We start from the raw sequence: 17,875 nt of genomic DNA, 5'->3' as shown, positions 1-17,875 counted from the left end.
AAGGGACAGAGATTCCTGGACCTCAGACTTGTCCTGCTCTGCCTACACCTTTTTTCATTCCTTCAGAGCTTGGTGGCAGAGCCGAGAGAACAAGTGTTTGCTTTCTGCCTTTCTCCGCCTCGCAAGGATTGAGCAAGGAGCACCATGATCAGGCAGCTCTGATGTTGGGAAGGTGCAGCTTTAGGGCTCCCTGGTTCTGCACCCCTTTTCCTCCTCTGTTACCTCCCAAGGCCCAAATACATTTGCTAGTTTAGGTTGCAAGAATCAGGATCCCAGCACTTTCCCATTTTATCAGGACTGTTGTCAGAACTGTTTTTCTTTGCTCTTTAGGGGAAGTTATTTATCCCTTTTCTATGCAGCCAGCATCTTCAGGCGCTGGCAATTTGACAACTTAATATTCTTTTTCCCTTTGTAGGATGATCACAGTACAAAAATGATTGCACATAGTCCTGTCATTCTATTCTAGTGTGGAAATCAACATCCCTGGCACATCCCAACCCCAGCTATATCAAACACCAGCTGTTCCTAAGGAATGGATTTAGGACTCCTCCACAGCCTCCCAGGTCCTAAGTAATGAACTAAAGCCTAACTCTAGCTCATGGATTTCAGGTCCCTGGAGTGAAGCAGCACGCTGCCTCTTGAACTCTCTCTTCAGGAGACAAAAAGCCTTTTACCAGAAAAATTAAAGCACCAAGTGTGAAAAAGCCATCCCAAAATTTATTCTCAAAAAAGTCAACAGAAACGCATCAGTAGATACTCAAAAAACTACAGAGTTCTCAGGAGTCATACATTCACAATGTAGAAATGTGACAATTGGGATGCCTTTTGCGTGGTCTATGTAACAATATCCATTTTACAGTGTAAACAGGTACTGGTATGTTCTTACTCACAAGTCCAGCAGGAAAGGCACAACTCGGCATACAGAGATCATAAGCAGGATTTAGGTGCAACAACATTACACAAACTTTTGGTAATCTGCATTTTTGGGGCCTTCCACAGCAGAGACTGGACTTGGAAGATTTCCTGCAGTCAACAGCCAGGTTTCTTTCCATCCTTCAGTCCTTCCACACCAAATGCTCCCTTTGCAGCCTGGTTCAGATCCCATCACACATCCAGTTCCAGCAGGTGTTCGAGGAATAGTGAAAGGTCAGTCCAGCAACTCTTCAGGTGCTTCCACTAATAATACATCAGGGTTTGGTTTTACATAGTGCATGGAAGCATCTGCTTGAATCTCAGTCATTACAGTGGTCATTATTAGAAAAATAGACACTACAACTACAAAAGGACAAAATGAGGTAGATAACTTAGAATCCAGATGACTATCCCAGCAACCTTCATACAACACACATGGATCATTAATTATCATTTTGGTGGAATGCAAGCTCACAGACCACCAAAAAACCCTTAATGACCAGAGTAGGAATGCCATCCAAAAACCCACAAAACATTTAACCTAAGCATGAATACTTCATATTTAAATACAGGTTTACACAGACTGATCTCCTAAATTACCCAAACAAAAAAAAAACCAAAACAAAACAAAAAGTCTCTTGCTAAGGAAGCCGGTTCCCATGGCAAATTGCAACAGTCACCTGAGATTCCTTGCAGAGCTTTTAGACCTGACTTCCCAAGGCAAGTCTTCCCTTTGAAGAGGAAACAAAACAACAACAAAAAAAAGTATATACATACCCACCCATGCTTGTTTGGGGCTCTTGGTATTGAAATAAAACATCTAGGAAAAACTGCACATCTTTGGAAGCAGGAATTTTGGCACTATACTTGAAGGACTGTCCTAGTAGTAGTATTAAATAAGCAGCAGTCAACAACACAAAGAATTAATTACTTAGGAGCAGTGACTAAAGAAAAAACAGCAACTTGCTTTTCATAAAACTTCTGAGGCAAAAAAAAAAAAGAATTAAAAAAAAACCCCAACTTTGTAGTTTTTATAGCCATTATTAAGAAAAAGTACATTCAGAAACCACACAGAGCCAAAAATCCAAACAGAAAAATTCTTTCTAAGAGGGTGGCAGACATTCTAGGATATTTACCCGCATTAATAGTTTCCATTTCTCATCAGTAAATAGAAGCTCTTCCATCAACAGTAGGTTGTTTCCACTCTATTCAAAACCCCCATTATCACTCTAAACAAAGAGGTAAATATTCTAACCTTTGGAATTTCAAGTTGTAGAAACTTCTGTAAGGCTGTACACATTAAAGTCACACGTAAGAACTACTTTGCAAGACCCGCATCTTTCCAAATAGAAGGAAATCCTATTCTTTACTAATTACTATTTGCAAAGCAATATCATGATTGTACTCTGGGCAACTCTTACAAAGACAACCATAAAATCATTTGCACGTCAATAGGAAAATAGGAGGCTGAAGTGGAATCTCTTAAAAATATATGTTTGTGTCTATATATATTTGTTCTTTCTGTAGGTCAACGCCTCTCGAGTCTTTAGCTAACGGCGATTTTGTTCTCCTCCAGGAAGTGAGGGAACTGGTGTTTTGGCACATTGTCTGCAGCAGCACCCGCCGCCTTCTCCGTGTCGGAGGCAGCGCCAGCCTGGGCCCCGTCCGCCTTGGAGGCCGCGGCAGAGTTCATGGGCGAGCCCCCGGCCACGGGCACGGGCAGGGCCGGCAGGGCCCCGCTCTGGATCACCGAGATCTCGTTGGTCTTCACGGCCAGGCCGTTGCTGAGCACGGCCGCGTACTGGTTCCACACGGCGGGGTCGATGCTCACCGAGGGCGCCATGATGTCCTTGGGGAACATCTCTGACACCTTCTTGGGGTCGTTCCCCAGCAGGGCCATGGGGTTATCGATGGACAGCCGCCTTCCCCGCCTGGCTGAGTTATTCCACATGTGGGTTCCTACATGGACCTTCCGGAGAAAGGGGAAAGCAAAGAGAATCATTAATACTGCAGCTCTTCTGGGGTGTACCCAAATTCTACTTTGCTTGCAGCCAAGTTGCCCAAAGAAGTCAGGCTTGCTCCATTTGCATTCAGGTAAATATTTAAGCTGGGTAGTTCTCTTGTCAAAGTTCCCTTCCTGGCATGTGTAAGACACAGTCATTCCACTGCCTGACATCACCATGGCTCTCTGGACTTGGATGCTGGAGGGCTTGGAGGACTGTGATTTACACTTAGAACAAGCTGTGTTGGCAACGACACCCCTCTCTCCCCCAAACAGAAGCCACGTCATCTGCTGCAAACAGTGAGAAAAGTACTGGGTAATGCAAAAAACCACCAAGTAATTTGGCAGAGAGTTTCACCTGAACTGGAATCTTCCACACCACATTCTGCCAGTGCTTCCAGGAAGGCACTGCTCACACACTGCAGAGTATTTTCTCTCCCCATCAGCATTTACGCAAGAGGACTGAAGAGCCTGAAGAGGCTCTCACAGGGAGGGAGAAGACTCTGTGCAAGTGAGGGAGCTGAGTCCCTCACAGGGCAAATGGATTCATCTGGCAGAAGGACAGACTCACAGCACTTCTTCAGCATGTGCTTAGACACAATCCCCAAGCACTTTGTGCCATCTCAGGATTATCCTGGTTTATCCCACACATAAATGCAGTGTAATGCATTTACTCTGCAGGCAGCATTTCATAGCACTCGGTCTATGAAATGCTTATGTCTTGACACATCCAAATCCAAGTTAAAAAAGAAAGCAATCTGCTTAGTGAGGGCTAAGCCTCCCCTTCCCTCCCAAGAGGAAAGTCAAGGACAGTAGCGAAGACCTGTGGGTGATCTCAGTAACACACAAGAAATTGTGTGGAGAAACTCAGGAAGGAGACAAGAGTCAACAATAAGTATCTGAGGAACTAAAAGTAAGTCCTTTCCATCTCTAATACGAGTTTCACAGATAAAGGAGAGGACAACAGACAGGACCCACCTTCAGGTTTCCTTTGGTGGTGAAGGCTCTCCCACAGATGGTGCAGGCAAAGGGCTTCTCCCCGGTGTGGGTCCGCTCGTGGATCTGCAGGGCGCTGGCAGAGGAGAAGTTCTTCCCACAGGTAGTGCAGATGTGCTGTTTGGCAGGACGGCAGAACTTGGGGCGTGGCACCAGGAGAGGGGCGACCCCAGGGGACAGAGCTGGAGGGCCAATGAAGTGGCCAGTGCTGAGGGGACGATCGCTAGGCAGCTCCATTTTTATCAGGGCCGGTGGGGCTCTGACAAAAGCAGCTGGAATACTGCTCCGACCTGGAAAGAAAGCAAAGGTGATGCTTATCCCAACCTTATTCTGCTTCCAAGCTTAAGCCTGCTGACACTCCAGAGACCCTGCCTTTGAAGCTGTATGTGCCTGAGGGGCACATCTGCAGAGCCCACCACACTTCCTAGGATACCCCCAAAACAAATCAGTTTATCGCTGGGTTTGTTGGTGAGCTTATGAGACAAAGTCTTCTAGCTCAAATCTAACTTCAGCAAGCCTGAAAACCTCACAAATGAATTCGGTTTCCACCTCATCCTCTTGGGATAAGCAGTTTTCCTGCGAAACACAAATGTGTATCTTTAAAGAGCTGTAAGGAGATACCAGGTGAGCCCATGAAAGCTAGCAAGGGCACAGTTTCTATTAACTTCTAGGACCTTGCAGGAGATGACAGCACTTAAGCCTTTGAATTTTGGGCTTGACTTCATCAGGAACTTTACCGGGCCCGTGCCCTTATCCAAACAGAGGAGCAGGAAAAGGGGAAAGCTGAGGAAGTTTTGTTTCCTGTTGGTCCTTCTAAAGACTGATTTCCTACTGCCCCACCCCAAATCACTGCCAGCATTTCGCATTACTCACCATATTCTCCATTTGCAAAGTGTAGCCCAGGCTCTTCTTTAATGACCTTCCGACCAATATTGCCGTATGTTAAATCCAAAGCTCCCACAACCCCTTCCATTTCCACAGGAGCATTCTCGGGACCCTCTGATTTATTCCCCGTGCCTGAATCCTCCTGGTTGTTGAAGGCAGGTGACTTTGACCTCACGCTCTCAGCCTGGCTGTTGGCCGGGGACAGGGCCTGCAGCGACGCCGACTCGGAGGCAGCGGGGCTCCGGCCGTTCTGATAGTCGGGATCTCCTGCCACAGAGGATGAATCGTTTGTCATGCCATCGCTTTCTGCTGAGCCGTTGTCACTGGACCTCAGACTGTTCTGCCGCTGCAGATTCAGAGAGGAGGTGACAATCTTCATCTGGTTCTCCAGTGCTGTAACCCCAGAGAAGGCAGCGGCCGCAGCGGGCGACTCTGATTGTGCATCATACGGAGTAGGAGGTTTGGAAGAACTCCTGGGGCCATCCTGAGAGTCCAAGTCCTCTTCCATGTCTATGCTTTCCAGGATCTCCTCCGGGCGACCGACGTCTCCGTTCTTCTCAGGCACAGCAGGATCCACCTCGGCGCTGTCGCAGGGGGGTTCTGGCATCGGGGTGTTGGGGATCTGCCCGCCCATGTGCATGCGGATGTGCTGCTGCAGCACCACGGCATTTGTAAACTTCTTCTGGCAAATTGGACAAGAATGCTGCATCTTCAAGGGAGTATTGGCCCGGTGGACACCATAGTGAGTTTTAAGGTTCCCTTTAGTGGAGAAGGCACGGCCACAGATCTTGCACTTGAACGGCCTCTCCCCGGTGTGGGTGCGGTAATGCATTTTGAGCGAGCTCTGGCAGCTCAGCACTCTGTGACAGATCAGGCACTCGTTAGGATCAGCAGTGGATTTGTCAATATTTTCAACCAGCTGCTGGAGCTTTGATGTCTCTGAGCCTTGCTCATTTGACCCACTAACGTGGAAGATGCTCACGCTGCAGGTAGCTTGTGGTGAGCTCAAGCTCTGCTCCGTTCCCAACTCGTGACCGACCGCCCCTGACGAGGAGGAGCCACCCTCACTTTCTGGAGAGGGCCTGGACTGCAGCTCACTTGAGAATGTACCAGGCAGAGACTCCTTGATGCCTGCCAGGCTGGACATGGTCTGAGGTGCGCCAGTGGCCACAGAGGTAGGCAGGGTTGTTAGGAGAGGCTTGCTGTCCACAATCAGGTTAGACTCATCCAGTGGCACAGACATCCCATATGGGATTCCAGTGCTAGTAGGAACATTGTCCAGGTGCTCAGGAACTGGGTAAGGATTCATCTTTATATGGGGATACTTGTCTTTGTGACGCTGAAAATGCACTTTAAGGTTTCCTTTGGTCGTGAAGCGGTTCCCACAGATGTTACATTTATAGGGCCTTTCCCCGGTGTGGGAGCGGAGGTGGATCTGCAGGGCACTGTCATTGCCAAAGACCTTCCCACAGAATTTACACTTGTGTTTGAAGAAGGGCTCCTCTGTGGTCGGTTTGCTTTCAGACACGCTGATGTTGGGGGGTTTCCCCTTCCCCTTCTTTGAGGAATCCATCACAGATGAAACGGCCGAAAGCGGGTTCTGGAAGATGACTGAGCCAGAGGACTGAGGTAGCAAAGGATTTGGGAACTGAGAGATGGAGCCGGGGAGGCCTCGGCTGCCCTCGGGCTTCAGGGGGAAGGAGGAGGAGAGCCCAGCAGCCAGCGAGCTGGTGGCTGCAATGCCAGTGTTAGAATGAGGTAGTTTTCCTTGCTTCAAGGATTCCAGTGATAGGCTCTGGCTTCCAGCTTTCTGTCCGATTAAAGCCACAGCAGCCGAGAGCTGCTGGGACATGTGGGCGCCCAGAGCTTTGAGTGGGTCAGTAGCAGCTGCTATGGAGGGGTGCAGGGCGTGGGGGGCCATCATGGCAATCTGGATGCGGATCTGCTCCGTCAGCTGGATCTGCTGGAGCTGCTGCTGCTGCAGACACACGAGCTGCTCCAGGATCATGGGGATGGCATTGAAACCGGCTGCCGAGGAAGAGATGGCGTCGGACGTCCGCTGGTTCACGGCCACTTTGGTGCCGCGGATCGTCTGCAAAGTCACGTTAGTGTTTGGTACTTTGGGTTTTGGTAGATAGCTTAGGCCGGGAGCCGCAGGCGTGAGCGGGGGTTCTATTTTTAGGTACATTCCTCCTACCGATTCAGCATCCATTTTTCCTTCTCTCTTTTCCACAGAACCAATGCAGCCCTTTGCCTGAATGTCCTTGCGTGTCCTGCCATCCATTCGGTCGCCTGGGAAGGTCCCTAGAGAGGCCTCGGAGAAGCTCTCAGGGGGGACTGTTCCCTCACTGTCATTCATGATTAGAACAGGCGGATTTTTAGTGCAATTTTTCTTATGCTCAAGGAACTCAGAGAGAACAAAGAATTCTGCACAGCATTTCTCACAGATTTTGGTTTCCTCCGTGCGGCACCTTTTGGAACTCATTTCACCATCTCTATCACCTGGGACGTCTTGTGGACTCCCTTAAAATGAAAGAAAGTCACATTATTAGTTGCTAGATTTAGACCAAGTATTCACGATTAAGATCACCGACTCCACCTGAATTTCAAATTAAAGATACAAGACTGGAAAATCAAGTTTGCAGACCAATCTGAAGTCCTGCTCTTTGTTTTGATGCCAATTCCTTTGCATAATTCCATTCCAAAATAAATCTGCATCTCAGTTCAGTTTACAAGAAAAAACATAATATAAAAGGACTCTCAGGAAGCTCAGTGAAAAGAGATTTATGCCAAATCCCTTTATACAGGTAAAAAAACCCTGGGACAGTCCTGCAAGGCATCACCTGCAACACAGATTAAAAGGAACACAAGGAAGACAGAGGAAGCATCATAGCACTGAGCAAAACACCACACGAGTTATTCTGTGTTTGCACTTCACTTTCTAATTCTTTGGTAACCATCTCTCAAATTCATACAAGATCATTAACAAAAGAATTCTGAGCAATTCTTAATTGTACAGATCTAAGCAACTTTCACTCCAGCATTACGACAGTAATTTCAAGCCAAGAGGACTGACAAAAGCAAAGCAGCCAATATTAGCTCGTAAATCCTTCGAAAGCAAACACACCCCAAAATAATCTCTAAATGGACACAGTAGCAAGGAAGACATGATTGAAGTGCAGGACTCCACACACGAGCAAGAGCCTACACTGACACTGATGATTATTAAAAATATAATACAAGTAACAAGTCCTGCTTGCAAAACCACTCCAAGGCATTTCCGATCCTCGCAGGAGGCCTTGTTCAGCTGCATCCACAACTCACCCACCTCGGGGAAAGGGCAGGGAAAGCCAAGCTAGGCTCCAAGTCTGCTCCTGCCCTTCCACCACCAGCACCCCACAGCTTAGACTGAGCAGAATTTGCACGTGGACCAAAAAAAAAATAATTCGGGGAAATATCTGAACTGGAAGAGGTTAAGAGAAATCATAACCAAAACAGGATGTTTTTGCTCAGCCTTGCCATCCTTCAAATAACAAACTCACACCCAGCTTGAGGCAGGGCAGTACTCAGGGCAGGAGTGCTGAGGAGGGAGAACTTCCCAGTGAGGGAGAAGCAGGGTGGGCTCCAGCCAGATTCCAGCTCCCATCAGCTGAAACATCCCAGAGATCACAGAAATTGCTCCAATTTTGATGGGTGCCAAGGGTGCAGTAACTTCACCTCCCACAGCCCCAGTAGAGCACGCCTGGAATGGTGTCACACACACTGTCCTGGCCAGAGCCCCAGCACACCTGGAATGGTGTCACTCACAAACTGTCCTGGCCAGAGCCCCAGCACACCTGGAATGGTGTCACTCACAAACTGTCCTGGCCAGAGCCCCAGCACGCCTGGAATGGTGTCACACACACTGTCCTGGCCAGAGCCCCAGCACACCTGGAATGGTGTCACTCACAAACTGTCCTGGCCAGAGCCCCAGCACACCTGGAATGGTGTCACACACAAACTGTCCTGGCCAGAGCCCCAGCACACCTGGAATGGTGTCACACACACTGTCCTGGCCAGAGCCCCAGCACACCTGGAATGGTGTCACACACACTGTCCTGGCCAGCCCGCCTGGCTCCAGTCCCACGTCACCAGCCCATCCCCTTGGACCAGGTGAAGCCAGGACTCTGCAAGCTCAGGAGCTTCTTGAAGCTTTGGTTTGCAAGGTGTGGCCAAACCACACATCTGCCACCTGGGAATGTCCTGTACATGGACAGCAGCCATGTCCAGGTGACAACTCGAGCACATGACCTTGCTGCTCCAGGGGATGTAAAACCTCGCTGAGGGAGGATATTGCAAACCTTGCCATTTCTTACCTCAACAAGGGCACTGTGTGGTATTCAACAAAGCAAACTCCAACCCTTTAATGTTGTGTGGCATGAAGTGCATGTGAAAGTTTACTTTTAAAAATAAACACTTGATCAATCACAAAAATTTACAAGTATCAGAGGCCTGTTCTGCTATGATCTGCAGAGCAAGAAATCCAAATCCACACAAGTCCTTGAACGGGGAGGAAAGGTTCTCAGCACAGCTATGATCAAAAAAGTTTGGATGCCTCCTATTTAATCAGGAAGAATTAAACACTCCCCCTTCAGCCCAGACAACTCCCGTAAGCAAAAGGAACAAGAATAGCAGCACACGAAAATTTCCCATCCCAAATAACTTGGTCAACAGAGTCCACCAGGATCAAGAACAGATTATTTTAAACTTGTTTTGCAGGAGTCTGAGCAGATATAATGGGAAAGCAAGCTGTGTTGAAAAAAGACAAACTTCCAGAAGCACTCTACACTGACTTGAGAGGTCTTTACTTGACTACTTTCCTATTTCATAGAATACACTAAAACATGAAAATCTCGTTTCCAAATCCTTTAGCGTTTGGGGTTTTCTCAGTCCCATCTCCCACGTGGAACTACACTGTTTGCACATCACAAAATATTAAAAAATAGCTTTTACTTTTTCCAGTGGCACAGAAATGTCTGCACCAAACACTGCTACCCACCCCCAAGGAGATATCCCGGGATAATGTCTAGACAAGTCCTCAAACTTTAACGACTTCAAAGCATCTGATAATTTATCTCCTTTCCCTTGATAGTTCTTCTTATTTTTCTACTTCTGTGCTGATAAGATCACACTAAATTCAGTGCCCCTTTCCCAATCTCCAGCACAGCCCACGCTCCTCATTTTCATAACTCTGAGGAGCTCTGGTAACTTTTCTGGTTCTGAGCAGCAGTTGCCATCTCAGAGTAAGAAACTCCAGTAAACTGAAGGTCCCTGTGCTGGGCAGCAGTGGGGAGAGGTTGGCAGCCCTGTCCCTGTCATGTATTTTAGTTTCCAGTTTCCCTGACAGTAAAGCATTAGCTTAGGACTCTGAATAAATCTAATTCAGAGCTTGAAACAACTTTCTGCATGTCAAATAGGGAAGTGATGCATTATTTTTCCTTTTTACCTTAAAGAAAGTGAATATAACATCTTGGTCTGTCTCAGAAAGGGTTTTAGATAAATTCACGAGCAGAATGCTGGGTTATTTTATAGTAGCTGGAATAACAAAGGAGAAATTAACTGTTTCTGTAAAAAACCCAAGAGCTTATGTGAAAATCATCGTGATTTGTAACAACCTCCTGTCCCCAGCCCTCAGTGCTGCTATCAGAGCACCTCAGACCCCCCAAGCCCAGCAGTTATCAAAAATGAAATAATGGTCTGAACTCGGGGCTTTCCATGCCAGGAGGGCAGCTCTGCCCACAGACTGCACACGGATTTACCGAGGACAGCCCTGCCACAACAATTCCTTGTGCACTTCACTTAACCCTCTCCAAAGGCTTCCCAGGGATAGGACTTCTACTGTGGTTTTTTATCTCCCCACCCCCGAATTTCAGGAATGTTATCTCTCAGCATCTAGTTATCCAATAAGTTAGAAGAATGCAGTAAACCCAGCAGGGGGGTTAGACTGAATCACTGGCAAATGGATGGAAAAAATCCACCATTGTGTAGGACAAGGCAGCCATCGACAAGGAAGGCTGATAAAATCCACACCGCTTGAATTTTTTTTTTTTTAAGGGAAACAGTAAAAGGAGTGAAGTGAATCTGGTTTGATGTGACTTCAAGAAGGTTGCTGCTGGTCTACCACTCATCTAAGACATTAGGGACTTTTTTTTCAACTTTATTTTACTTGAATTGAGATGAAACAGAACTTAAGTTTTCCTATCCACTTTTTTATTCAGGAGTTTTAATACCTTTGGTGAGCTTACTTTCCCCACAGCCCACACTAGGATCACTACTTTTACTTTAAGGTTAACAAAGCCATGCACTTCCCTGGTTTAAATTAACTCATGGAGGACTGATTAGCAACCCTCCACTCTGGTCCTAGACATGAACCCTGTGCCATCAGCTCCCTGTTGCTCTAAGGATCGTGCTTCGCTGATGCTTTTCTCCTGCTCCCAGCTGCAAAGCAAGGACTTCCAAGAACTCTAAACTGCCCCAAGTCTCCCTCCTCCCACTATCTAACACCATTTAACGCATTTTAACTGTGACAAAATCACTTCCTTGAGTGAGTAAAACGCACGACTGACAACTTACAGAGATGTTCCAAAGGCCTTGGTGTTTTCTACGCTGGATTAATCAGCTGCGTTTTTCTACCCAAAAAATAGGCAGAAACGCGTTACACCCACACTCAGCGTTTCACGTGCTTACAGGCTCTCTTCTCAAGGCTTTACTTATTTGATTATCTACTTACTGATTCACCCTTTAGCCTATCCACAACTTAAAGCGAGATATTCAGCCAAAGACGGAACAAGCCAAGCCATGGTGAATAAGCGCTTGTGAAGGACAAAATAAGCGCTAAAACACACGGGGCGAGCGGGGACCCGGGACGCTGGCTCCCGCGGGCGCAGCCCCGCTCCGGCCGGCCCGGAGGGGCTCGGAACCCCCGGGAAGCGCCGCGCTCGCTGCCCGGAGGTGCCGGGGCCGGTCGGTGGAGGGCACTCACGGCCCGCGCTCCGGCCCCGCCGGGCCACCGCCACCCCGGGCGGGGCCACCGCCACCCCGGCACCCACCTGAGCTGAACGGCATCCCCCGCTGCACGATCTGCGGCCACGGCCGTCGCTCCAGCTGGCTCCGAGCCCGCGGTCCCCCGAGCCCACCGCCCTGCCCGTCCCTACCTGCCCGGCGGCCGCTCCTCCCCGGCCGCAGCTGCGCCGGCCCGGACCACACTTAACACTCGTACAGTGTTTAAGAGCGAGCTAAACGGCACAAACCCCGCTGCCAAGGTCAATTGCATGAGAGTCCTAATTGTGAGCCTGACATCAACTTACCACCCACAGCAAGCAGGAGGAGGCAAAGGTTAGAGCAGCAGCTCTGTCAAAACGTCACATGCCGCCGAGCCCGGCGAAAGGGCTCCATCCGTGCTACGAATATAATGTTTCACTTACGTAAAAGGAAAAACAAGCCGGGCATCGCCCCCCCTCCGCCCCCCGGCACCCTCTCCCCCTTCCCAGGGCTGCGGCACCCCGGGCACGGCGGGGATGCTCCCGCACCCCGGGGCTCCCGGCCGGGCCAGCCCGTCCCCGACAGCAGCTTCGGGCAACCGAAATCAAACCTAAGATAAACCACCACAAAACTTGGGCTTTCCTTTTTCAGCCTTTCCTTGTCCAGCATCCCTCTCCAGTTCTACAGAGCTCAGCGCGCAATTCGGAGATTTAATTGTAAGAAATCTAGGCTAATTTTACCCTGAGGAAAAAAACCCAGAAAGTTGCAGTTTGATACTGTATTTTTAAGAACGAATCCGATTTTTAATGGCAGCAATCCAGCACAATGGGCATTTTCAAGCCCTTTGTGGAAATGCTAATTTTCAGTATGTAGCATTATTCCCCTGTGACCACCTGCTGATTTTTTGACCTGTTAATGGATCCCCAGGTTCGCGGGACACTTTAACCCGCTGCATTGTTCACAGAGGTGGGTCCCAAATCGCTTTGCGAAGAAAGGGAACACTCGCAAAAAAGGAGATAGGGGCTTGATTTTATTATTACGATTATGTGGATACCCTCGATAATACCCCAGACAAACCCCTGCGGAATTTCGTCTTTGATATGCAGCTTCATCACTTATTATTTACAGGCGCACCTGGAGCGGGAAATATCAGGACTATTTGGGGGATTGGCGGGCGGTCCGAGCCGTCGGAGCCGCAGCCCCGGGCTGTATTTCGGAGAGCGGAGACCCCACAGGACAGGGCTCAGTGCGGGATCTGACCCGATCCCCCAAACCCACAGCATCCCACGAGCGACAGGAGAATCCCCCCATCCGGGGCCACAGATTCCCCAGGTCCCCCGGCCTGTGCGGCCGCTGCCCGGCTCCCCGAGGGATTTCATCCCGGGTTTGGTTGTTAAAATTGAGAACGGGAGGGGGTGGGGGGGGAAGCCCCAACAACAATAACAAAAAAGCAGCTGGCCACTGCCCCGGAGAGCGCGGTGTGGAGCGATCCTCCCTCCCTCCCGCCCGCACACCTCCCCCGCCCCAGCGGCCGCATCAGGAGTGATTAACCCTTTTGTTTCAGCGCGGGGCCGGAGGTGCCTTTCCAGCAGCGGGCAGAGATTTACATGTGGAAACATCACCTCCATCCCCCAACCTAACCATATGCACAAAGGAAAACAGTCATGCATTAAACATGGGATTTATTGCCTTCTGGCCAGCATGCTGTTTCTTAAGTCACCATTAACCGGACCCAACAATTGCACATTTCGACTCAAAGAAGAGAAGGGGGAGGAGGAAAAAAAAAATTAAAGAGCCCGAACCTCCTGCGGGCTGGGAATAAGCAGCTCCCGTAACGTGCAAGGGGTTTTGATCAGTTCTAGGCATGGAAACAAAACCAGTCCCAAAGGCAGGCAAAGAGCCCAAAGAAAGTTCTTGGGGGGCACACGGAAACATTTGGGCGCAACAAGCACAGCAACTCCAAACAAACGCTCCCCACCCGGGACGGGACGTGCCCTCGTCCCGCCGCATTCCGCCCGGGAGCAGGACGGCTACCGGAGAGCGGGGAGCGTCCCGAGCTCCGCACCGAGGGCGGCAATAGCGGGGGAAGAGCCCGCACCGGAGCCAGGGAGCCGCCGGCCCCCGCAGCCCGGCTCGGGGAGATGCTGCTCCCGTGGGGGCCACCAGCGAGTGCCCCCTCCGCCCTCCCCTGCACGCCCACCCCACCGGGAGCTCACGGCTGGTTTTAGCACAAAATTTCTGCTTTTCCCGTAGCACGGCCCAGGAATGCGAGCTCCCAAAAATGGGGACAGTGATTCGCGGTGGCGAAGTCCCCCACGCCGCCCAAATACAAAGCGCTCACGCACACCCCACATTAGCTCACCGGAGTTATTTTAGGAAGTCGGAAATCAAAGATGGCTGGAGGTCAAGCTACAAAAGGTCCAGGGCGATTGTGATCTCCAACAAAAATAGTCCGAGTGTGGAGGTTTTTTTCCCGTTTTTTTTAAAGCCCCACAAAAATACTCATCTAACTCCCGACAAAGTGCTAAATACACCGAGGGAACCCAGCCAGAGCCGCTTCCTACCCCTCCGAAGTTGTCTGTAATTCCTCCCTCTGCTCCCCCACCCCTTTACCCCCATCCCCCCAATTCCCTCCGCCTCGGGGAGGCTTTGGGGTTCCCCTCCCCTGAGGCTGCGGCCCCACGCGGGACCCGGCGGAGGCTCCGCGGGCGCGGGGGGAGCGTGCGGGGCATTGCGGGGCCGGGCAGGGCGAGGGGCAGCGCTGCGCTCCGCAGCCGCCCGAAGCTGAACCCCCCCGAGCATAACGAGGAGCCGCTGCCTCGCTCAGCCTCGCGGGGAGTTCAGCCCCCCAAAAATCCTGGGGGGAGCCGAGGGTCGGCCCCTGGCAGAGCCCGCGGGGGGAAAGGAGCGGGGGGTGAAGCACGAGGGTGGAAAAAGCCCCGCGGGAAGCGCCCCTCGCTCCCCGCCGCCGCCTCCGCGCATCAGCCAAGTTGGGACCCGCGGCCGCTCCGCGCCCCCTCTGCGCTCACCACTTGCAGCATCTGGGGGCTGCTCCTCGGAGTTGATGTGCTGGGGCTTCGCCTGCTTCCGTCGCGACATGGTGCACCAGCATCGGGAGCATGCAATAGTAGCAATTATTTTCCTCTTCACAACAAATTCCTAGAGTTGGGAAATTTGGGCGGAATGCGCATGTCAGAGTAATTATGATTATCAATAATGCATTGCGATTTATCATGGGTCCCTGACGGCTGATTGGCCTGAGTCCAAGGGCTCACAGATTATTCAAATCAGCCCCATTGATCCGCGCAGCGGGGCACGCTGGGCCATGTAGTCCCCGCGCCCGGCCCGCCCCGGCGGGCGACAAAGGCGTGAGCCCCGCGGGGCTGGGGCCGCCCCGGGCCACCCCCCCCGAGTAAAAAAACAACCCGGCAGCGCGGCTCTCCAGCCTGCACACGGACAATACCTTTGTAGTCTCACCTGCGCTTTTTATATCGTGCTTTAAAGAGTTTTTCCCCCCCTATCCCCTAAAGCAAGCAGGAGCCCGGGACAATGCTCATTCTTCCCTTTGTCGCTCGATAAGGTGGCTAAGGGAAGAGCACTGATAGCTGGAAGGGGCAAGCCCGAGGTCTCGCGGTGGGGTGGGCAACTGGAGGGGCTTTAAAAGCGGATGCAGACGGCACGTAATTAGGCTGGTTTGGTTCAGCTGTTTAAAGACTCTTAAAGTCTCGCTTTCAGGGAAGCAGGCGAAGTTGAGCCACTAGTACTTTTAACAGCAAGTAAAAACGTGAGACTTGTGTGAAAAAGTTGGAGCAACAGCGCTTTGAAAGTTGGAGCTGACTGCGTTAATACATAGTGGAATAATTTTTATCTTTACTCCCCTTTTCGGCTCTTGGGTTCCATGGGAATATGAGCCACGCGTAAATCCCCCCCACGAGCCCAAGGCGGGTTGCCCCCGGCGCTGGGTGGCACATTGGGGACAGTCCGTGTGGCTGGAGGTGACCGCAGGACCCGGGTCAGCTGAGCCTGGGATTGAACTGTGCTGTGAAGCCCCCGAGTGTCCCAGCAGAGTCACCCCCACCCCTCCGACTCCCACCGAAGCCAGACGGATCTTGCATAAGCAAAAATGTGAGGATCCTTGAATGCATGGATATGTGGATTGCAAAATCTTTGTGGGACACGTGATTGCTTTTTGAATTAATGTAGAACAACACACACGCCCCCCACGTCTGTCTATGAAAAATGAAGTGGGTTGCTTGAAAACACTGGAGAGAGATTTATTTGATAAAGAGATGATTTTGTTGATTTGGAGGAGGAGGACATGGGGTAAGGGTCCAGGGGAATTAGGTTCAGCTGAAGGCACACTCAATATGCACTTGTCATTGCATTCAGCAGCAAACAGTCGAGCAGGGGCTGTGGCTCAGTTTCCTGCTTGTGCACTGAGGGTTCCCCAGCTGCAAAGCTGCTGTGCCGAGAAACATCCACCCGAGGTGATGGGGCGGTTCAGAAGGGTGATGCAGGGTGGAAAACCCAAATCTGACTCGCCAGCAGGAGGGAGGAAGCGATGGCACCTCAGGCAGCCACACAACTGCCACAGGACATTGCACAACACCACACGCTCATTTCACCTGGTGCTTCACTGCCACTTCTACCGTGCAAAGCACCCGGGGGCTGTACAGCATTTACTCTGTGCCAAAGTTTGTGCCTGTGCATACAGTCATGCCAAGCACTGATCAGGATTATCTTTATTTTGGTGGTGCTTGAGGAGGGGGACCTGGATGGGATAGACATAAAATACCCTAATGTTGTAGATCAAGGTAAGCAATGCATCCTGATCTAATTAGTTCTGTATCCTCTCGGGGACTGGTTTTGTTTTTATAGCGTCTCATAAGGGGGTTTTATTTAGCTAAGGATAACACAAATCTTGCAGAGCAGAAGGTGTCACCCTCCTCCTTGGACAACTACTGGACATGGAGGTGAGGGATCAAAGTTTGGTTTCCAGGCCACTTTCTTCTGCAAGCAAAAAATGGTTTTAAACCCCCACTCTTCCTGCACTTTAATGGGCACATTACATCAAGAGAAACTCTGTGTTTACTAATATAAAATGGAAGAGATTAACAGGTATTTGAAATCGCTGACCATTTTTATCTGGTGTTTACTCCACCCTCATGTTGCCCAAAGAGCTTCTCTATATTTGTTTGTTTAACCAACAGTTTGAAATGCTCTTTGTTCCCAAAGTGTGTCCTGAGGAAATAGACTGTTAAACAAGATTGATACCAATTGATCCAGAGACAGATATTCACATTGATGAATCCTCTCCTTTTACACTTGATATGCTCAGTGTGACCAACAGATTTTCAGTTGTTCCACAGAAAGCTCCCAACCCACACCAATGAATTTATTAAACCACTCTGGTTTATGTATCCAGCTGAGAGACTGACAGCCCTGTACAGTAGATCCATACTGAAAACAGACAACTCCTGTGGAGCATATGTACTGAATTTAAAGGAATATATTATATGAAATCAATAGAAGTTTTGGTATTGATTTCACAGGACTGGGATTTCACTCTGCACAGCTCTAACACGCTGATAAAACAGAATACATGGGAAGCATTAGTTTAAGATAAAAATTTAAAAGTTGCTGTATTTAAGGCTGGGAAGACAGCGAAAGTAGGCAAAAGAGCACAAAGAAAGTGAAAAACACAGGGCGGAAGAGGAGGAATGCGAGCAAGGCAAAGCTGTCCTGATTCTGTTTTTCTGGGAAGGTGTTCCCAGCCAGTGGTGGTTATAAATAGGCTACCCTAGCTGATTACATCATATGCAAAAGGCATTTTGCTTGGCTTTAGCACGATCATATGGATTAGCATGATTACAGCTCCTGGATTTGAAAAATAGCAGGCTTCCTTTTCGGGCTTGACAGTTATTTATTTTTTTAAGAAAAGTCCAGAGGAACAATCTTCTACCACCAACAGAGCTGTTGCATCGTCCCTGATAGGCGAATTTCCAGGGGCAGCGGGCCCAGCTCGCAGTGATAACAGGAGCTGATTTAACGCCCTGCCTC

General features: G+C 49.9%; 1 protein-coding gene across 1 annotated transcript; it reads right to left on the bottom strand.

Annotated features, from left to right (window-relative positions):
* Positions 1-697: 697 nt before the first annotated feature.
* Positions 698-15,434, bottom strand: SALL4 (spalt like transcription factor 4). Its single transcript, XM_069034290.1, has 5 exons — positions 15,293-15,434; positions 14,845-14,974; positions 4,784-7,318; positions 3,893-4,200; positions 698-2,881 (listed from the first exon to the last, which is right to left on the bottom strand). The coding sequence occupies exons 2-5, from the start codon at positions 14,912-14,914 to the stop codon at positions 2,459-2,461; spliced, it is 3,336 nt and encodes a 1,111-aa protein (XP_068890391.1). The 5' UTR covers positions 14,915-14,974; positions 15,293-15,434; the 3' UTR covers positions 698-2,458.
* Positions 15,435-17,875: the final 2,441 nt, after the last annotated feature.

The sequence above is a fragment of the Aphelocoma coerulescens genome, chromosome 20 (assembly GCF_041296385.1).
Source record: "Aphelocoma coerulescens isolate FSJ_1873_10779 chromosome 20, UR_Acoe_1.0, whole genome shotgun sequence".
NCBI lineage: Eukaryota > Metazoa > Chordata > Aves > Passeriformes > Corvidae > Aphelocoma > Aphelocoma coerulescens.
Note: the sequence above shows the minus strand (reverse complement) of the source record. Positions and strands in the feature narration are given on the sequence as shown.

Coding starts and splice junctions, on each gene's coding strand:
- SALL4 (XM_069034290.1), bottom strand. CDS start 14,914: ATGTCGCGACGGAAGCAGGCGAAGCCCCAGCACATCAACTCCGAGGAG. Junction 7,319..14,844: donor GCCCCCAGATGCTGCAAGTG/GTGAGCGCAGAG, acceptor TTTCATTTTAAG/GGAGTCCACAAGACGTCCCA. Junction 2,882..3,892: donor CCACCAAAGGAAACCTGAAG/GTGGGTCCTGTC, acceptor TTTCTCCGGAAG/GTCCATGTAGGAACCCACAT.